A 19307-nucleotide genomic window follows, 5' to 3' on the forward strand; every position below is an offset into this window, starting at 1 on the left:
TTAGATGATGACCTTCACTGTCCGTTTGCTTCCAAGGGATGGTTTCTCACTTTTAACGAATTTAATATGTCGGTTTGCCTTCCAAACAGTATTGATAACTGGCTGATACAGGTGCTTTCGGAGTCTCTTCTTAAAGGAAAAGCAAAGGTTGAGCAACTTTATGGTGCACTAGGAAGGAAATGAACCTCAAAATTTCTTAAAGACACAGTTAGTTCAAAGGGTTCTTTTGTCTATAGTATACAATACTTAGCCTCTAAGTGGAGTTCAAACCACAAAAAGTTCTTTTGGAATTATATCATTCCCATGTTATTAAAAATTGGAAGGCCTTTTTGTGATAGTCTTTCTTCAGGAGGGGGTTTTCTCTACCTCTACCCCTAGGTTATTTTCTTTTGTGGCCTTAACACAACTTCTCCAGTTTCGTACAAAAAAAAAAAAAAAAGAAGAAAAGGTGGAAGTCTTGGAGATAGACTCACAATTACACAACATCTCATTCAATAATTAAATAATTCGAATGATGTTTGGCAGACACCACACCAGTGGCAAAGCACTTCCTCTCTAGCAAGTTCCCTCGAAACACATCAACTCCCCTTTCTTACTCTCCAACATTATTGTCTCTGATTGGCACTATAGTGCACTAATCATTCCAATTAACTCATTTCCTAAGACTCAACAAGAGATGATGTTTGCCAAAACATTAAAGACTGGTTTTCAATTTCTAAGAGTATGGACCAAAAGAGTGTTTAAAAGTTTTACAGCATGGAAAATCTCTCATAAACTCAAAAAATACGCCAATAGAGAGAGATTTTCATTGGCTTGGTAGCTCATAAGAAAATGCAACACCATTACACCACCTCTTCATTCTTTTTTTTTTCCTCTCATTCAATTTAGGGAAGAGTATATAAAAATTCCATACCTTTGCTACAGCTACTTTATGTCATCACTGTGTTGAAATACTACAAACTTAAAAAATAGTAAAAAAGTTATACAGATAATCACGCTACTAGCAACCAAAAGTTATAATAAATCAAAATTTTAAATAATAAATAGCCTTAAAGCAATTTTATTTTCATGTTACTAGAACATTGTTACATTTCATTTTTACAGTATTTTGGATTCAGAAGAAATAGTGCGAGAAATTTCATTGCAGAGAAGAAAAAAATGATCGAAAACAAATGTTCAGAGTATCTCAAAACCTCTAACTAGACCATGAACCTTTTTATTTTTAGACGTAGGCCACTAGCATCTGTTTTTTTATTATACATACCAAAGTATCTTCTGAAACACTAGAAAAAATGAGAATATTTACCAATATTTTTAAAAGAATTGAAGATCCTTTAAACAAATGAAAAATTATCGGCTCCAATGTCAAGGAAACACAGCTAAAGGGTATTATGTATCCTGTCGGATACTTAAATACCAACCCAATGTCAAATTTACACTCATACAACCTAAAATATAACATAAAATCAAAACCCTACAGGATATATTTCATGATATTAGTACCTTATAAATGTATTGAACACTTCTATTTGCAAAATCGCCTTGATGGGGAAAATAGAAGAAAAACCAAAGAGAATCTACATAATGTACCGAGTTATGTCGTGTGAGCACCATGTGTTCTCGATGCCCAAATGCCAAACACCAGGAACCAAAAGACGAACAAAATAGCCCAGTATCGTGCAGGTCCGTATTTTATCCTAGTGAGCACAAACTGCACAATTGGAAAGAATAGAAGTTAGGAAGTTGAGCATTGAATAGGCCTGTAAATGCAAAGTTTCATAGATAAAATGATTGATGCCAACGGAAAAATACGTAAATAAATGCCAGACAAAGCAAGTTCAGAATCAGGGCCATATAAAATGCAAGTTACTTACATAACGGAAGAAAACCACTACTGTTAATGCAAACACCTCCAAGGAGAATATGAAGGCCACTACTCGCGGTTTTCTGCACAAAAATGGAAATTATTTATAGAATACAAATCAAGAAAATTTTTATCACAATCAAATAAAAGAGATTGAATGAAACCTTTCAAAATCTCACATTGTTAAAAAGGGAAAAGAAAATGGAGACCTCAAGGAAACTACTGTCAGCCTACTCTCCCTCCTAAACAAACGCAGGTTATTAACACTAAGCTTGGTACTGCTAAAGAAGGGAAGTTGAAAGATATACAGGTTACGCTAGCTCTTGGCCAACAAGGTGACAACTCATTTAAGTTATCGAATTCTAAGATGTAGAGAAACGAGAGAGAGGCATATGTTTTAGATTTGAATAAAAAGATTTAGTGGGCCATAAATATAAATATAAATGTTGTTAGTACAAGACAGAATTGAGAAGGCAACAACTACTTCAGAAGGGTGAGTCTGACGAGAAGAACAGAACGTTCAGAAGGTGGTTGCCCTGTTGTTAAAATTGGCAATGGGAATTACTGCACTGCACACAATGAAGTTGAAACGGTGTTTGAAAGGGCGATCTATGATAGTTATCTTATGGTAGTTTCCGGGGCATCTCACAACCTTATCATCCCAAGGATGATGTCTAAGTTGGAGTTGTCATTATATCATGCTCTGGGGATCTGACAAAGCCATAACAGGTGGTGGAGTCTATCAAAAAGTTCCTTTGGAGGTTTAAAAACTTAGAAATAAGTGGAAAATGAGTCAAGTTAAGGAGCAATGGACAATGAAAAATGAAAAATGAGTTGGACTTCTTGATTTCTCTGCTACAAACCCTACTCCCTTTAAGGTTTCTATCGATGATAAAATCTTTCCACATATGGAAATTAAGCACATTGTATATTGCCACCCCTCCAATAGATACGAGGGAGAAGATTAGAATACCCCAAGGAATTTGTTTACAAAAAACTAAGGGCAAACAAGAAAGACAAAATAGAGAGAGGGTGAGGGCAGTCCACGCGGCTTGTTTTACATCCTACTTCCAAATTAATTCTTCTAATATTTTGTCTTCTGTTGAATGTTCTTCCATTATTTTTTCTCCAACTCTTTTGGACCATAAAACTGGTAATTTAGAAGAAATCTTAAGGATGAGGAATTTGACTGTTCTCTTCCTTCATCAACATTCTTCATGATGCAGATCTTAGCACATGGGAGATTAGAGGATTTGGAGCTTCCAAGTGAAGATTATTCTTTTACAAATTATTCCAGAGATAGTTTTTAGTTTCCTTAATTCTTGTTTTTGAGCTATTTGAGTAAGCTTAGTACTCATAATAATATCTTGCAAAATAAGAGGTGACTTTTATATTTATATCCCTTTTAGTTAAGAACGTTTTCTCTTTGTTAAGCTGAAATTTCTTAAGAGAATGGCTGCTAAATAACCCTACTTGTAAAAATCCTACTCATAAAACTCACTTGCACATTGACCAAGCGAAACTTTATTTTTTATTTTTTAATTTTTGGATAAAGACCAAGGGAATCTTTACAAAATAATCTAACTGAAGCCAAACTTTTAAATGTTTAAATAATCTTCCCAACAAGATGAAGGAGAGGAGGAAAACCATGACAGAGAGAAAAACATCTTCATTGTAAGATCACAAACTCATTTCTGTAATTGCAAATATGTCAACTTACAAACACAACCTCTCATAAATTTATCATACCTTAGCAAGCAAGAAAAAAAACTGATAAATAAGAGAATGAAAAGAGAGAGAAAAAACAATAGAAGTAAAAGCTTGGAGAGTCGGACAAGGAAGATTAAGATTGGGAAAAAACCAAACAAAAAGGTCGAATGTATCTCAGTATAGGAGAAAATGCAGAAAGAGTTAACTTGGTGTTCAGGAAAAGATGCTTTTGAATATCCTATTTGCACGGCATTTTTGTTAATAAATAAAAACCATTGCGTAAAATTACACAAAAATAAATTGCCTTCAGACATTCTCAAGAACAGAAACTGCTTCCAATGTATTAGAGTCTCAAAAGAGGCTGACGAATGAGTTTTTTAATCTGAATGGTAGAGTTTTGTTGTCACATACCCAAAAGAAACACTTTCACATCAATACCTACCAAGGCATTATTTTTTGAAGAAGAAAACAAGTACGGTAGCTCCTGACTTCTGTAGTATCATTGGGCATGTTAGTTAACAGTGGCCTACTGTGAATCTTAATGCATCGGTAATTCCCAGTACTCTAAATTACCATTTTAAATTAAGAAAATTCTATCTGAACTACTACAACATAAGATAACTGATGAGACTTACCTTCCCTACGCGAGGAGCTATTAGCCAAGCAAGCGTAACAGTAAGCAATCCTGTAGCAAGGAGAATTCCAGTAGCCTCAACAGCCCACCTGGTTGCAGGATTTTCGGAAGGGACAACATTTTCTGAGATGGTATTCAGATGTTCAGAAACAACCTGGGAGGCTGCAGTAGAATTATTGTTGCTATTATAGTTATGAGGACTAAACCACAATGAGATTTCACTAAGCCGCTGCCTGCGGACAGCAGCAATAGCATCAGGATCTATATCAGTACTAGTATGAGTCTGCATAGGATTAGGTTCCCCAGTAGCAATTCTTTCCCTTAAAGCTTCATATTCCTTCAAAGAACTCACAACCTTTCTAAAGTCATCAGTTCTAATATTTTCTGCAATACATCCACAGATTTCACAAACTGTAGATCCATGGCTGACAAACCACTTGAGAGCACATGCATAATGTACAAGAGCAAGGTCACTCTTGCAAGAACACCCAAGCTCCACCAATGAATCTTCATTATTACATGAACCCGTTTCGATATCAGCTCTGCAAATGAAAACCTCCCCATTAGGGCCAATGAACTCAATTGAACCAGAATCCCCTTTAACATTTTTGTTCAGCACAGGGCTGCCATCAACATTTTCTAGGTTTTGCTTCTCTGGCTTAAAATCCCCATCATTTTTTCTTGCTTGCGATAATGGTGGAGTGATGCCCAGAAATCCTAAAACAGCATCACCCCTTCTGTCAGATTCAGTACATTGACACACACGACAACTTGGCAGTCCAGAATCCTTGCCTACGCTATGACGAGATTGAGAACCCAAATCTTCATTCTCTATAGTCGAACAACCATTTGCTTCAGCATGGTCATCTACTCTCTGCAGCATATTTTCCTTTCCCATCTTATCAGTGGTGGAGTACATATATTCAAGCAATCTAGTTATGCTCCTGGATTACTCAGACGTTCCACTTCGGTAAATCCAAAAATCAGCCAATTCAGACATGATTCCCCCCCGTGTCACTCAATCAAAATTAGACAACTTCACTACTTTGTAGTAGACAACTGAGGATAAGAAAAAATCATGCTCCCCTGATATAGCTGACGAATAGTATACAAATAATACGATCTGCAGTTTAAGAATTGACCATCAGTCCGACACTGTCGCAAGTTAATACAATAAGAAAATAGTTCAGAGCCAAGCAGCACAATAGTGTTTGTCCCCAACCAAAATTCCAACACCCAAGCAATTTTATAAGATTAACGAAGCAAGCGAGCCCTCAAAAAAAATAAAAACGACATAAAGAGTCCTGGATCACCTGAATTTAACACATTACAACCAAAAGATTCCTACCCAAGAAGATAATTTATAGCTCATCAAACTCTCTGATCCGAAACCACGCAAAAGATGGAACAAAGCAACCACTTCCACAGCGCAATAAGTTGAGCGAGCAATTAAACGAAACAAGGCGAGATTCCATACAATGATGGGAAACTAAGAACAAAGAAAAAGTAGAAGAACAGAGAGACGGACCTCCAGCGAGAATCAGGAGAAATTGCTGCGGGTTCGTAATTAAAGTTCTGGGCTCTCCTCTACGGCTGATCTACTACTACGTATGGGTTTTTGTCGGCCAAGCGAGAGCCGTGAGAAAGAGAGAGAGAGAAGGATTTGGAAGCGACGATTTGGACTACTTTTTGACATGGCTTGCGTACACCACAAGTGGGAAACCTCACTGTCTTTTTGATCTTTACTGCCAAACTTAGCCCCACTCCTCCACTATTTGTGAGATTTCAATGCATAATTGTTCTTAGTGCAGATATTAATCAATATAAATATATATGTCGTAAAATTGAGCAAGTCGTAAAATTGAGCAACAAAACGAACCACTTAGACCAAAGCGAGTATAAGTTAGTGATAATTGACATATATGTCCAACCAAAAGGTTGTAGGTTCGATCGCTCACCCCATATATTGTACTGAAAAAAGAAAACGAAGAACTTGATGCCAAAATGAGCATACACATTCATCAACACTGATGCGTATATTTATACATAGATCTTTAAAGTTATTTTGAAACCGCTGTAAATTTTAACTTGTAGAATTTTTACTGAGCTTCAATTGGATTTCACCTGATGTTGAAATCTACAAATCTCCACCTTCGAAGCCAAGCTGCAAGCGAGCAAAGATATCCCCCAAATTTGAGCAAATCTACCCTTTTTCAGGTACATGCAAACCAATTAGCTTTAAGCAGTGTTCAAATTTTGTTTGATTTACTGGTTTGGTAAGCATGTCTACTACATTGTCCGATGTATGAACTTTCTCCACCTTAATTTGTTTATTTTCAATCTGCTCTCTTATAAAGTGGTACTTTATGTCTATATGTTTAGTTCTGTCGTGGAATTGCTGGTTTTTAGATAAATAGATTGTACTTTGGTTGTCACAGTAGATTGCCATTGTTGTTTGCTCATAGCCCAACTCTTTCAATAGGCCTTTTAACCATAGAGCTTCTTTTACTACTTCCGACGGAGCAATGAATTCTACCTCAATGGTGGAAAGAGCTACCACGGATTGCAAAGAGGCTTTCCAGCTTGTTATATTTTGACCCATTAGGAAGAGATATCCAGATAATGACCCCCTTTTATCTAGGTCCTCAGCATAATCTGAATCAACAAAACCAATCAACTCTGCTGATGTTTCTTGTGTTTTTCTTTAGGTTAATCCACTATTTGTTGTCCCCTTTAGGTACCCTAGTACCTATTTGGCAACTTCCCGATGTCTTTTACCAGATTTTGACATATATCTGCTTATTAGGCTGCTAGCATAAGATAGATCAGGTATGGTACATACCATAAGATACATTATGCTGCCTACCACATTTGAATATGGGGCTAGATCCATATAATTTTTATGTTCTAGGTCAGATTCATGTGGGGAGTTTGCTACAGACAGTTTAAAATGTTGAGCCAAAGGAGTTCTCACTATCTTTGTTGTTTCCATACTAAATTTTGTAAGGATTCTTTTAGTATAGGTGGTTTGACTGACGTTCATTTGTCCTCTTTCTATATTTCGTTGGATTTTCATTCCTAGGATTTTTCTAGATTAACCTATGTCTTTCATATCAAATTCTGTTTTAAGACACTCTTTTACGAAATTTAAATCTTCTTTCCTCTTTCCGGCTAGAAGCATGTCATCACGTATAAGAGTAAGAACACGTCATGCTTGCCAGTAGTAGTTCTAACATAGACACAACTATCAAACGAGCTTCTCTTGAAGCCTATCTTAGTTATAAACTCATCAAACCTTTAATACCAACATCTAGGAGACTGTTTCAAACCATATAGAGATTTATGTTAATGACATACCTCGTTTTCCTTTCCTTTGACTCATATCTGGTTGGTTGGTGAATGAATATGGTTTCATTTAGATAACCATGTAAGAAAGTTGTCTTCACATCGAGTTGGTCAAGCTCTATAGAGAGTAGAACTCAAATTGAGGTATGTTTGACCACTGGTGAGAATATGTTTGTGTAGTCAATTGCTTCCCTTCGAGAGAACCCTTTGGCAACTAGCCTTGCTTTGTACCTTGATTGTTGGATTTCTAAGATTCATTCTTTTGAGTTTAAAGGTCCATTTTCATGCAATTGGTTTTCTGCCTTTTGGAAGTGGAACAAGAGTCCAGGTTTCATTTTGTTCAAGGGAGGTCATTTCCTCATTCATGGCTTGTATCCACTTATCAGCTTCTTTACAACTTATAGCCTCTTCAAAAGTTTAAGGTTCTGAAAAGTTTTGATCATGTGCTACATTTAAAGCCATAGCAATAAAATCTGCATCACCATATCTTCTAGGGGGGATTGATTTGTCTCCTTTTTCTATCCCTAGCAAGCTGGTATCCTTCTAGATTTGAACGTTCTTGGTAGGTTTCTTCGTGAGTTTCTTCTTCGGTTGTTTCTGAGTTTTCTCATATAGATGTATGTTGTTCAATGACATTCTCAGTTTTCTCTCATCTGCTCCACCTCAAATGAATATTTAGGATTTTGAGAAGTGGTATCATTTGGAGGTTCTTGTGTCATAAACATTTCATGTTCTCGAAATATGACATCTCTACTATTAATGCATCTTTTTTCAGTAGGATGCCAAAATCTGAACCTCTTTACAACTCTTGTGAAGCCTAAGAACATACACTTTACTGCACTCGGTTTTAGCTTGCCTTGACTGATATGGACATAGCCTATACACCCAAACACTTCTAATTCATCAAGCTTTGGAGATTGTTTAGTCCAGCTTTCTTCTGGTGCAAGAAAATTATTAGCAATTTGTGGACTTCTATTTATAATGTATATTGCATAGGAAGTAGCTTCTGCCCAAAATTTCTCTGTCAACTTTCCATCAAGCAATAAACATCTGACGCGTTCCATCACAGTTCTATTTAGCATTTCTGCCACTCCGTTCTGTTGAGGTGTGTGTCTCACTGTTCTGTGTCGACTAATCTTCTGTTCTTTGCAGAAATTATTAAAAGCGTCACTGCAAAATTCCAGAACATTGTCTGTTCTTAGATATCTTACTGACTTTTAAGTTTGATTTTCAACCAATTTTTTCCATTCTTTGAATTTTTCTAGGGCTTGATTCTTGGTTTTAAGGAAATATACCCAAGTTTTCCTAGAGTAATCATCAATTATGGATAGAAAATACCTTACACCATTGAGTGATGTGGTTTGAGCTGGTCCCCATAGATCTGAATACACATAGTCCAGAATTCCATTGGTTATATGTTCTATCTTACTAAAGCTTTGTTTGGTTGCTTTACCTAAAATGCAGATTTCACAAAAATTCAAGTCTTCACAAGCATCTTTTGGTATAATACCTTGTTTGCTCAACTCACTTAGTCCTTTTTGGCTAATGTGTGATAGTCTCATATGCCATAGGTCTCCATTAGTGAGATTTCCATCTGTAGTTACTAATACTGAACCCACTGGCTCAACATCTTTTACAACATATAACGCATTTACCTTTTCACCAACAAGTATTCATCTAGTGTCCTTAGTCACTTTTAACATGCCTCCCTGTTCACTATATTTACATCCTACAGAATCTAGCATTCCTAGTGATATTAGATTCCTTTTCAAGCTAAGAACATGTCTAACATTCTGTAAGACTTTTGTGGAACCATCTTTTAATCTCAAAGATACGGTGCCAATACCCACTACCTTGCAAACATTGTTGTTTCTCATGTAGACTAATCCTCCATCCCAATTCTTTGTAGGTTCTAAACCATGATTTTGATGGAGTCATATGGTATGAGCACCCTGAATCCAAGACCTAGTCTTGTTTTTCTTGAGTATCTTGTTCTTTTCCACATTGATCAATGGCTACAAGCACATCAGAGTACGTGATGTTATTCTCATTGACAGATGCCTCTTCTTGTCTTTTCATTTTTCTGTTTTGAGGTTTGCTTCTTCTTGAAGAAAAAACAACCTTTCTTTATGTGACCTATTTTATGACAAAAATTACACTTTGCTACCTTGTCTTTCCTTTTGTCTTCACTCTGATTACGATAATCTTTCCTGTAACGCCTTGTATTTTTGTAATTTTTATATATAGAAAAATTGGTAATTTGATTATTTTTTAATTGGCCATAAAAATCTTTTATTAATTAAATTAGTAAACTTAAAACTATTTGGTTTAAAAATTAGTTTTAAAGTAATCAAAATATACTTTAAGGTATTTCCTAATTCAAAAAGAAAAAAGAGAGATAAATAGAATCTTTTTTCCAATTTGAATTTGAATTTACATCCTATTCAAATTAAGCTTTCAAAGTTCTATAAATAGTGTTTGGGGAAAAGAATACCCTGGACACGTGGAGGACCCCTATTGGTGCTCCAAGATGACTCATGAGTCATACCTAGCTCGGACGGCCGAGATCACCACCACTAGCGTTGACAGATGCTAAGTATGAGGGCCGAGGTGAACCTGGCCGAGGTCCGACCTACCGGGAAGCTCGGTGGGGGCCGATGTGAGCTACCGTCAGCGGCGTGATTATCGAGTGTAACCGTCGGTCCCGAGATACCCGGTTGTAACCGACGGTCCGAGATTACCGGGGTGTAACCGTCGCGAGATTAGCGGGACTACCACCCATAAGTAGAGGACCTCACTCCACGATCAGGTACGATGATTTTCTGACCTCGAACTAAACTGGGAATCCGACCTATACTGACTTGATCGTCGGAGTGCTCACCTTTTTGTGCAGGTCCGCCCAAGTATTCAAATCGGTCCGGAGGCAGAGTTCGAGCTGCAATCTGAAATACACTGTTGTGCATATCCTTGCATAAACATTTGGCGCCGTCTGTGGGGACGACAATCTAAGTCATCCCAATTCTTTTAAACCAACACGCAAGCGAAAATGGTTCAACCCGCAAACTCGACCAATACGGCAGATCGAAGGACCCTAACTGCTAGCGATGCCCACCAGAGGGAGGTCGGAGCAGCAGTGTAGAGGGGCAAGGTCACGACGGCCTAGCAACAGAATCCCTCCGCAGGTCGGCACGAATCACCGCGCCTGTTCTTCTACCACCCTGCGCACCCCCCAAGACATCCAAGGCCACCCGTGGCCGAGGTGGAACCCTAAGAAGGGCGCCCGGGGTCCAGTCCCGGCCCCGACAAGTGAGAACTTGGACGCACTCCAGAGAGAAATGGAGGCAATGCGCACGAAAATGCGGTCCATGGAGGAAATGTATAACGAAATGATATTAGCTGCAGGCGCAGGGTCCCGATCTGAGAACCGAGTGACGCGCGTTGGCATACGCGAGCAAAGGGGTTCCCACCTCGACCTAGTCGAGGAGGAACATCCCGAAGACAACGAGAGCGAGGGACACACTCGCCAGAGAGGAGACCTCGGTGAACACCTCAACAGAAAGAGAGGCTCATCTCTCCGAAAAGGACAGTCACCATCCCCTCTCACACAGGAGCTCTAACCAGCAGGCTGAATCCTCTCGCAACCCAGCAACTCCTGCAGGAGTGATTACAAGGGAGGAGTTGGGACCAGCTGAGGGGCCAGCTCGACGCTCAGGTGGAGGCCTTAAAGGCCAAATGTGAGCAGAAAGAAGGTCAACTGAACGATGGCGACATGGGAGAATCGCCCTTCACCTCGGACGTTTTGGAAGCACCGATCCCTCCGAAGTTCAAAGCTCCTACCGTGAAGCCTTATGATGGGTCGTAGGACCCCAAGGATTATGTTGAGGTCTTTGGAGGCCTCATGGATTTCCAAGCGGCATCAGACGCAATCAAATGCTGCGCCTTTCAGATCGCGCTTACTGGCAGCGCGCGATTGTGGTATCGGAGACTGCCAGCCAGGTCGATCTCTCGACCTACTCTCAGCTGAGAAGGGAGTTCCTCGCCCAGTTCTCTTCTCGCATTATGACAAAAGACAGCGACCCATCTCGCCACCATCAGACAGAAGGAGTGAGACGCTGCGAGAATATGTCACCAGATTCCAGAGGAGCAATTGAAGGTCGCACACTGCTCCGATGACTCGCCAGTGCTATTTTCTATTTTCTCACCGGCCGACGAAGCCCTCACGGTGAAACTTGGAGAGGAGGCCCCGCCACCTTCGCCGAGGTGCTTCAGAAGGCGAAGAAAGTCATCGATGGACAGGAGCTCCTCCGAACCAAAATCGGCCGACCAGAACGAAAGATCGGGCGAGGCAGAAGTGGAAAAGATATAGAAAAGGCAGATCCCAAGTCCAAGGACAACGGATCCTTTTCCAGCGGCCGAGCTGAGTATCGAAGGGCGGAGAACGGACCTACCAGGAGCCGACTTACGAACGCTTCACCCCGACCACGATTCCAATTTCCGAGATCCTAACGAACATCGAGGAGTCTGGAATGGAAAAACTACTCAAGCGTCCTGAGAAGCTTCGGGGAGCCCCGGAGAGGCGCAGCAAGGACAAGTATTGTCGCTTCCATCGGGAGCACGGCCATAACACGTCGGACTGCTGGGAGTTGAAGCGCCAAATTGAGGATCTAATTCAAGATGGCTGCTTCAAGAAATTTGTGGGAAAGCCCAGGACCAGCTCGGCAGAGAAAAAGGAAGAGCGGAAGCGTTCGAGGACGCCGCCCCGGCGCACTGACCGACCTGCGGTCATCAATACCATTTTCGGAGGGCCAAGCGGGGGTCAGTCCGGACATAAAAGAAAGGAGTTAGCTCGTGTAGCCAGGCGCGAGGTGTGCATCATCAGGGAGCAGAGGCCGACCTACCCAATCACCTTCGACGGTGCAGACTTAGAGGAGGTCCACCTGCCCCACAATGATGCACTTGTGATCACTCCCTTGATTGATCATGTGGTGGTCAGGAGGGTGCTGGTAGACGGAGGCGCATCTGCTAACATCCTGTCCTTACCGACCTACCTCGCCCAGGGATGGACGAGGTCGCAATTGAGGAAAAGCCCGACACCACTGGTTGGGTTCTCTGGAGAATCGGTCATCCCAGAGGGTTGCATCGACTTGCCGGTCACGCTTGGGCAGGACCAAACTCAGGTCACCCAAATGGCCGAGTTCGTGGTAATTGACGGTAGATCGGCCTATAACGCCATCTTCGGGAGACCCATCATCCACTCATTCGGGCCATTCCCTCGACACTTCATCAAGTTTTGAAGTATTCCACCCCCAATGGCGTGGGCACGGTCCGAGGAGAACAGACCGCTTCGAGGGAGTGCTATGCCTCCGCACTCAAAGGCTCATCGGTCTGCGCCCTTGAAACTCTCGCCAGTAGGGATGAGACGCTCGAGTTCAAGGCCGACCTGCCGAGGAGGGAGTTTGCCGCACCCACTGAGGAGCTCGAGCTTGTTCCTCTGCTTAGTCCCGAGAAGCAAGTAATTATAGGAACCAAGCTGGGGGCCACCGATAGAGAGGAGCTAATCCACTTCCTCAGATCCAACTCGGACGTCTTTGCGTGGTCCCATGAGGACATGTCTGGCATTGACCCGCAAATTATGACGCATCGCCTCAGCATAGATCCGTCATTCCGACCTGTAAAACAAAAAAGAAGACCTATAAACAAGGAGAGGAGTGAGGTAATTGTTGAGGAAGTTAGCAAACTTTTGAAAGCTAAATACATAAGAGAAATTTCGTATCCCGAGTGGCTCTCCAATGTTGTATTAGTTAAAAAATCTAACGAAAAGTGGAGAATGTGCGTAGATTTTACGAACTTAAATAAGGCATGCCCGAAAGATTGCTTCCCACTGCTGAGGATTGATCAGCTTGTGGACGCCACAGCCGGGCACGAACTGCTCACCTTCATGGACGCCTACTCTGGGTATAACCAAATCAAGATGCATGTCCCAGATCAAGATCATACCGCATTCATAACAGACCAAGGTCTGTACTGTTACAAGGTCATGCCCTTCGGTTTAAAGAACGCAGTAGCGACCTACCAGAGAATGGTGAACAAAATGTTCGCCAAGCAGATCGGCCGGAATATGGAAGTGTATGTGGACGACATGCTTGTCAAGAGCAAGCGGTCTAAGTCGCATCTTTCCGATCTGACCGAAGCCTTCGAGGTTCTAAGGACATATCAAATGAAGCTCAACCTAGCTAAATGTGCCTTTGGAGTCTCTTCGGGAAAATTCCTTGGCTTCATGGTGAACCACCGGGGGATCGAGGCCAACCCCGAAAAGATTAAAGCCGTGCTCGAGATGGAGGCACCCAAAACGCTGAAACAGCTTCAGTGCCTCAATGGCAAGATTGCAGCCCTGAACCGGTTTGTTTCAAGATCGACAGATAAGTGTCTCCCTTTCTTCAAAGGCCTACGAAAGAAAGGGCCGTTTGAATGGACAGCAGAGTGCGAACAAGCATTTCAGCAATTGAAGAGCTACTGACTGGGATGTTTTTGCTGAACGCACGCGCTAAGCGTGGTAACAATTATATAGATGCAAGCGCACACCTGTCAGAGTAATATAAAATGGACGGAGTATCCAAGTATCGATCCTCAAGGACTTCTAAACAATTTCCAAACTCTAAAGTTTTAAAGAATAGTGAATGTTGGAATGAGTGATTCTTGTAAAATGGGAAGTGGTCACAAATAATGGTTTGGATTTGGGATTTGGACTTAGAATGATAAAACCTAGCCCGAATTACTTCAAGTTAGCCAACAAAGAATCAAGGACATGCTAAGGATAATATGCATTTTACTTTAGAAACCAACGACTACGCTTCTCACTTGACTTATGTCTAAGCAAGTTCAAAGTTCTAAGACATTCCCTAATATGTCTATTATGAGAGATATCTTAGTTTTAGGATGGAAATAGTCGCAACCTCGGGTTAAGGTCCTATGTCTAGGCTACTTAAGCGAAACCCTTATGTCTAAGGCGCTCCTCTCCTCGGTTTAACCACTCAACAATGCAAACAAGCAATCTTTTCAGTATTGACTTGTTAAGACTTACAGTGGCCTTCTCTAAATCCTAACTTTTTGGGAAAACATGTTGAGCAATGAATGGAAAGCAAAAACACTACTTCTTAGCAACCCTTTTTAGACATAAAAGGCTAACTATCCATAACCGGGCTAGAGACGGGAATTTAGAAAGACATATTGAAGAAAATACAGCAAGTAAAACGGTTGAATGTGGAATGCATGTGTGAAAAACAAAAGTTAACTACAGAGAGTTTTTATCGGGATTGAGAGCTTCGCCCTTCTCTTTCAAGCAAGGGAGAGTGTCACGTGCTCTTTCCTCCAAAAACACAACTCTCTTAACTAAAAATAAAGTAAAGGCAAAGGGAAGATAAGCAAAGTGCTAGATTTTTATAGATTTGAATAACTAGAAAATAACTAAGTACAAATGGAAACAAAACAAGCTCAATAAAGGAATGTAAAGTACTCGGGATTTAAAAACCAAAAGCAACTAATGAAAGCAACTCAAAAGTACTTAGAAAGCAACAAAGAAACACTAAAAATGATCAAGAGAAGGAAGCAAGGCTTGATGAATTTGGTGGAGAAGTTGCTGGAATTTATAGCTGTGCAGAATTGGTTAGGTAGGTCCTAAAACGATGGTGAATCACCCATTTCCAACTCTTTTGACTGACCAAATCGTGTTCAAACTGATAGTGGAACACTTCTTCTACACGTATGCATCGGTTGGAACCACCAAAACGCATTGGAAGACGCGTTTCATTAAGGGCAAATTTGGAAGAAAACCTGTTTTTCTGCAGGCTTCCTAGGCGCCTGGCGCCTCCCATGTAAGTTTTTCCGTCTTTTTGCTTCTTTTGATTAATTTGCACTCCCAAATGGTCCTAAAATGTCATAAATACAATATAAGCCAACCACAAACCATAATATATGAATTTTGCATGAATTGGAACTTAAACGATCGAGAAAAATCCGAAACAAAGCTGAAACATTGTAAAAACAGCATCTAAAACCTTCTTTTTACGCATGTAAACAAGCGTAATCACACCCTCAAACTTAACTTTTTGCTTGTCCTCAAGCAAAACTTAGCAACATTAATCAGCTTTCTAACACATGGACAAGGAAAAGCAAAAGCAACCGAGATGTTCAATCATAAATTGTCTCAGGGAAAAGATGTCAAAGCCTACCATTCTATTGCCTTTGTAAACTTAATCACTATAAACCAAGTTTGAAATGATAAAAACTTTTTCTTTCAAAATCTTTTTTTTCTCTTTCACAAACAGAAAACGTTTTCAAATACCCCTAAGGAATCTGCACACTCCCTCCTTACACTAAGACTTTTACATCTGAAAGACCGGCTACTAGCCCCTGAGGTTTTCACACACTAACATCGGTTTCAACCACAGCTACTCGTAGAAAGACTCTGAACTAACAGCTAGGTCATAAAACGACGACAATGAGAAACACGAAGTCACTTATCACCATCTTTACTGCTATTTTCAAAGTCAACACCCAACCTAAAACTAAATGGGTGTCTACAGTAGGACTCGGGAATCATAAATACATTTTCTTTAACTCTCATTGTTTTTACCGCTCTTTTCTTTCTAACACAAGTCTTTTCCCCACTCTTATTTTCTCTCAACAAGACTCTTTTTACTCTTTTGCAACTTTTTTTTTATTGTTTTTTTTTTGTTTTGTGTTTTTTTTTCTTTTCAACACTTTCTTTTTTTAATAGCATTTGTTTTTCCAACCGACTCTTTTTCAAAAGAAAATAGCATGATTTTTCAAATATAAATAACACCTTATCTTTCTGAAACAACGACTGACACAACGACTGTCCCCCCCAAACTTAAGAGAGACAGTGTCCTCACTGGGAAAAGACTTTTGCATCGGATGAAAAAGGCTTAACAGTAAAAAGGACAAGGACTTCCTATATAGGGGCAAAGAGAAAGCTTAAAGTTTGTAAAGATCAAAAGACATAAAAGAATGAGTTTATCACATAAACAAAGGAAATAGCTCAAAGCTTAGTCAGGCATAGAACATAAAACTCAACAATCTCTTATAATCATCATCGACATGAAATCACATGCACAGCACAGATGCTTCAAAATAGGCATGTGAAAAGCTAAACTAAGACTAAGTGAAGGCATACTTTAAGTGATCAGAAGATAAACGATACTAATTTATTCATGCTTCAACTGAGCTCGAAACATAATCAATACAAAAAAAACATGCGTAGTAATGCTAGAATATGCAACTACGTCATTAACCAAAAGAATAAAACACAAAAAATAGCAAAGAAGGAACCTCCCCTTCATGAAGTCGGAGGTTGTGGACTAGGATCAGTGTCAATACTGGGAGATGGATGACCAAGGATAGCAGCTAGCACTAGAGGCCATGAAGGTAAAACCGCAAAATCCAATGAAGCCCTTAAGTTGTAGATATGTTGCACGACTTCTCGAACCTGATCTCGCAGCTGGTGGTTCTTCTCTCGAAGACGACGGATCTCCGATGTAGGAGACATCCCAGTACCTTCCCTTCTTTGTAACGCATGGGCGATAATACGCCGAATATTCTTCTCTTCCACAATTGGGGCATCTCTCTTAATTTGATCCTCAGGGAGCTGTACACCTTGTCGCAAGCATAAAGAAGTGACCAAACGGGGGTGATAAAGCTTACCACGTGTTCGGTGGGCACACTCATGGATACTAGTATTGATCAATTCTCCATAATTCACATCTATGCCCTTTAGCATGGCATAAACCAGCAGTGCCCTATCCTGAGTGACATGCTCATCATGCTCCGTTGGCAGAATTCTGTTTTTGACTATGTATAACCATCCTGCAGCAGTTAGGGAAACATCCTCGGGTTTTAGTCGTACCTTGCCATGAGTAGTCAAATCCCAAGTGGCAGAGGGCTTCCCAACACATTCTAAAGCCTCATCAAGCTGTTCCAGAGTCGGAGTCACTAACATCTTATTGCCCACAGCATCTCTGATATTCTCAATGTTGAAGGTGTAGTTGATCTGAGTGGCATCAAACCGTATTTCCTTCCCGCGCACTATGGCTATATGTGACTGGGGATGGACAGCAGCATAGAATTCTCTGACTAACTCCAAAGCCTCACATTGTATGGGCTGAATGAGTGGTCTCCACTCTTTGTCTCTAGCGGTCTCCCTCCAATCATCAGGCACATCTCCTAGAGTGAGATCGAATCCCAATTCTGTCATAATCTTACGGGATTTCATTAATGAAGTTCGAGTGGCTAAATTTGCCGCGTTCCATTTCGTCTCGACCTCCTCTCCCTCAGACAAGTCTAGTTCAATTGTATCAACTGGCCCAGGTGCCACTACCTTCTTCTTAGCTTCAGCTGCTTTAGCTTTCGCAGCTCTCGTTTTAGGTTCATTCATGGGCACTGTTGGCTTCTTAGCCTGAACTGCACGACGTTTTGAACCTTTTCTCTCCCGCCTCTTGTATTGGAACATTTCCCTTATCGTCTGCGTGTCCTCAAGATCTTCTTCGCTGGTAGGTTCTTGAGTACTATTCTCCCCAACCTTGGATCTACCTGTATCACACCCAAGCGGGTTAACTGTATTAGAAGGAATAGTGTGAGCATCCCTTACCCCTGGTAGAGTGGCCATCAGTGTGACATACTCATCCGTTGCCAACGGATTAGATCCAGTTGCCCCCACTAGGCAACTCTTGGTGACTACAAAACGCTCGTTCTGTAGGTGTATCCAATGGGGAAGGTTCCTGAGTATCTGTTCTCACCACTTCGTTCTCGGTATCCTCTGTTTCCGGCATATTTGAACAATGTCCTCGTGAAACCAGTAGAAAATCATCATTACCATCTTCCGGTGTAATAATCAATGAAGATGAATAAAACTGCTCCTCGTCCCTGTTCTCCATAGATGAATCCTTAGGCGTCAGACGCCTACTACTCCCATCTTCCTCAATTTCTGGGTCTATCATCACCTCCTTGCCCTTCCTCTTTTGCCCTATCGAAACCCCGGGCTCTAGCCTATGGCTATGGCTCTTCTCTTGCTCTTCTCCATGCTCATCTCCTGCATCCATTGGCATATTGGTTGGGGTTGGCATCCTAGGAGGCTCTAAGGGTTTTAGTTGTCCCATGTTGAAGGTACTCGATATGTTAGGTTCAATTGGGGTGCTTGAGGTCCTCTTTCTAGGAATGGAAGTTGAGGTGTGTGGGGAAACTCTAGGTGAAATCATCCCATAATTATGTGGAGGTACCCAATGACCCATTCCATAATAAGGTGGAAGGCTAGGAAATAGAGTAGATGGTTGGCATTCCATAAGGATGAACACTAGCTGGAATTTGCATTTGAGACAAGGGAAAATGATAGGAAGGAACCGGGTTAAACATAAACGGTTGGTACATACCCGGATTGATCATTGGAGGAAGTTGTTGAGGATTTTCAGCCCTAAACTCACTGTTTTGAGGTATATTAAAGGTGGGTAGTTGCTGAAAATTAACATAACCATGTGGGCTCATTATAGGATGTTGTGTAGGAGCTTGGGATGGAGGACATTCAAATGTTTGAAGCGGGTTTCCTCCCCTAACAGCAGCTAGCCTAGAATCTGAACCCATGTGGTGTTGGAAGTTCTCCAATGGTGGAAAAGGAATGCTTGTGGCATTTGGAGCTTGAGTAGAAGAGGTAGGAAGTGAAGTATGTTGAGAAGAAGAAACCATAGA

The 19307-nt window shown here is 40.8% G+C and overlaps 1 protein-coding gene across 1 annotated transcript; it reads right to left on the reverse strand.

The window, feature by feature from the left end:
* Positions 1-1284: 1284 nt before the first annotated feature.
* Positions 1285-5920, reverse strand: LOC111025618 (uncharacterized). The gene is given in 5 exon segments (XM_022303507.2): positions 1285-1711; positions 1875-1902; positions 1904-1947; positions 4210-5331; positions 5737-5920. Coding segments are annotated over 4 exon segments (1107 nt in total). The 5' UTR covers positions 5128-5331; positions 5737-5920; the 3' UTR covers positions 1285-1594.
* Between the last annotated feature and the right edge of the window lie 13387 nt (positions 5921-19307).

The sequence above is a fragment of the Momordica charantia genome, assembly GCF_013281855.1.
Source record: "Momordica charantia cultivar OHB3-1 chromosome 1 unlocalized genomic scaffold, Mcharantia_2.0 BLBB01000001.1, whole genome shotgun sequence".
In the NCBI taxonomy this organism is placed as follows: domain Eukaryota; kingdom Viridiplantae; phylum Streptophyta; class Magnoliopsida; order Cucurbitales; family Cucurbitaceae; genus Momordica; species Momordica charantia.